Source organism: Carlito syrichta, unplaced genomic scaffold (genome assembly GCF_000164805.1).
Source record: "Carlito syrichta isolate Samal-C Ts95f unplaced genomic scaffold, Tarsius_syrichta-2.0.1 Scaffold288360, whole genome shotgun sequence".
Classification (NCBI taxonomy): Eukaryota; Metazoa; Chordata; class Mammalia; order Primates; family Tarsiidae; genus Carlito; species Carlito syrichta.
In genome coordinates, this window is record NW_007232456.1 from 3424 (window position 1) to 4505 (window position 1082).

Genomic DNA, 1082 nt, shown 5'->3' on the forward strand with positions numbered 1-1082 from the left:
AGGGCTCCCGGGTGAAGCCGGGGAACTGAGACCCCTGTGCAGGTGTGAGGCCGGGTGGTCCGGTGGACAGATGGGGAGGAGGCAAGCAGGGGGTCGACAGGGCCGGCCCCTTCCCCAGGCCTGGTCCTCCCTCCCCTCCGCAGCCTCAAGGGAGGGCCTCCTGCCAATCAAGCCGTCCTTTGCCCCTCCGTGTTAAAGGTGGCTCCTTGGACAGGGAGGGGCAGCCCTGGGTGGGCGAGAGGAGCTCGGAGGGCAGCCCCCTTGCCTCCGTAAAGGCTGATCTTTGTTCTGCCTTCCCTGGGGTACAGAAGATGACTCCTCTTGACTGTCCTGCGTGGTCTTCCCAGGAGACTAAAACCGCGTGGCTTTCAGGACAGGGCGCCCTGGCGTGCCATGTGCCACCTTCTTTACCATCCTGTTCAGGAAACACATGGGGTGTGTCTTGGGGTGCAGAGACCCTTTGTCACTGGCTCTTAGGGGTCTGGGATTCAGGATGATGAGGTGGGGTGGGTGGTGACAGCCCTGTCAGCCTGCTGAGGGCTTTCGTGTGGGGTCTGGGGCCTGGGAGGGCCCTGACCATGGCCAACCTCCCCCTCGCAAAGGGCTGCACACACCCCTCCCCTGGCCCTTCTCGAGTGGGGAACCAGGCTGTTTGTGCCTCGAATGGTTGTCTGAAGGATAGAGAACAAAGCCTACACCGTTGGCGGGAGACCCAGCTGTGGGTCTCCGCCCCCCTCCCAGCGCCGTACTGTGTGACTCTGGGCCGGTCCTATCCGTCTCTGGGCCTCTGCTTCCCCGTCTGTGCGGGAGCGAGGCTGTGGCTCTTGGGAGAGAGGGACGGAGGGGGTGGCCCGGGCTGGGTCCGCTCACTGGTTCTGCATGTCTTGGATGGTGTCGGGCAGCGGCAGGCCCTGGGTCTCAGGCAGCAGCAGTGCGGCAAGGCCACTGAGCACGGGCACGGTCCCGTACACCAGCAGGGGCAGCGAGGGGCCATGGACGCCCAGCAGCCGGACCAGAGGCCCCAGGATGGCTCCCGTGCGGGCCGCCATCTGGCCTAGGCCCACGGCTGTCATCCTGCAGGC

General features: G+C 65.6%; 1 protein-coding gene across 1 annotated transcript in view; it reads right to left on the reverse strand.

Moving 5' to 3' along the window:
• Positions 1–351: 351 nt before the first annotated feature.
• SLC22A12 (solute carrier family 22 member 12) overlaps positions 352–1082 on the reverse strand; it is a 7168-nt gene continuing 6437 nt past the window's right edge. The window contains exons 7-8 of the mRNA XM_008053669.1: positions 871–1074; positions 352–415 (exon numbers count right to left, since the gene is read on the reverse strand). Of these exons, the coding sequence (XP_008051860.1) occupies positions 352–415; positions 871–1074 (268 nt within the window). The remainder of the gene's footprint in view (positions 416–870; positions 1075–1082) is intronic.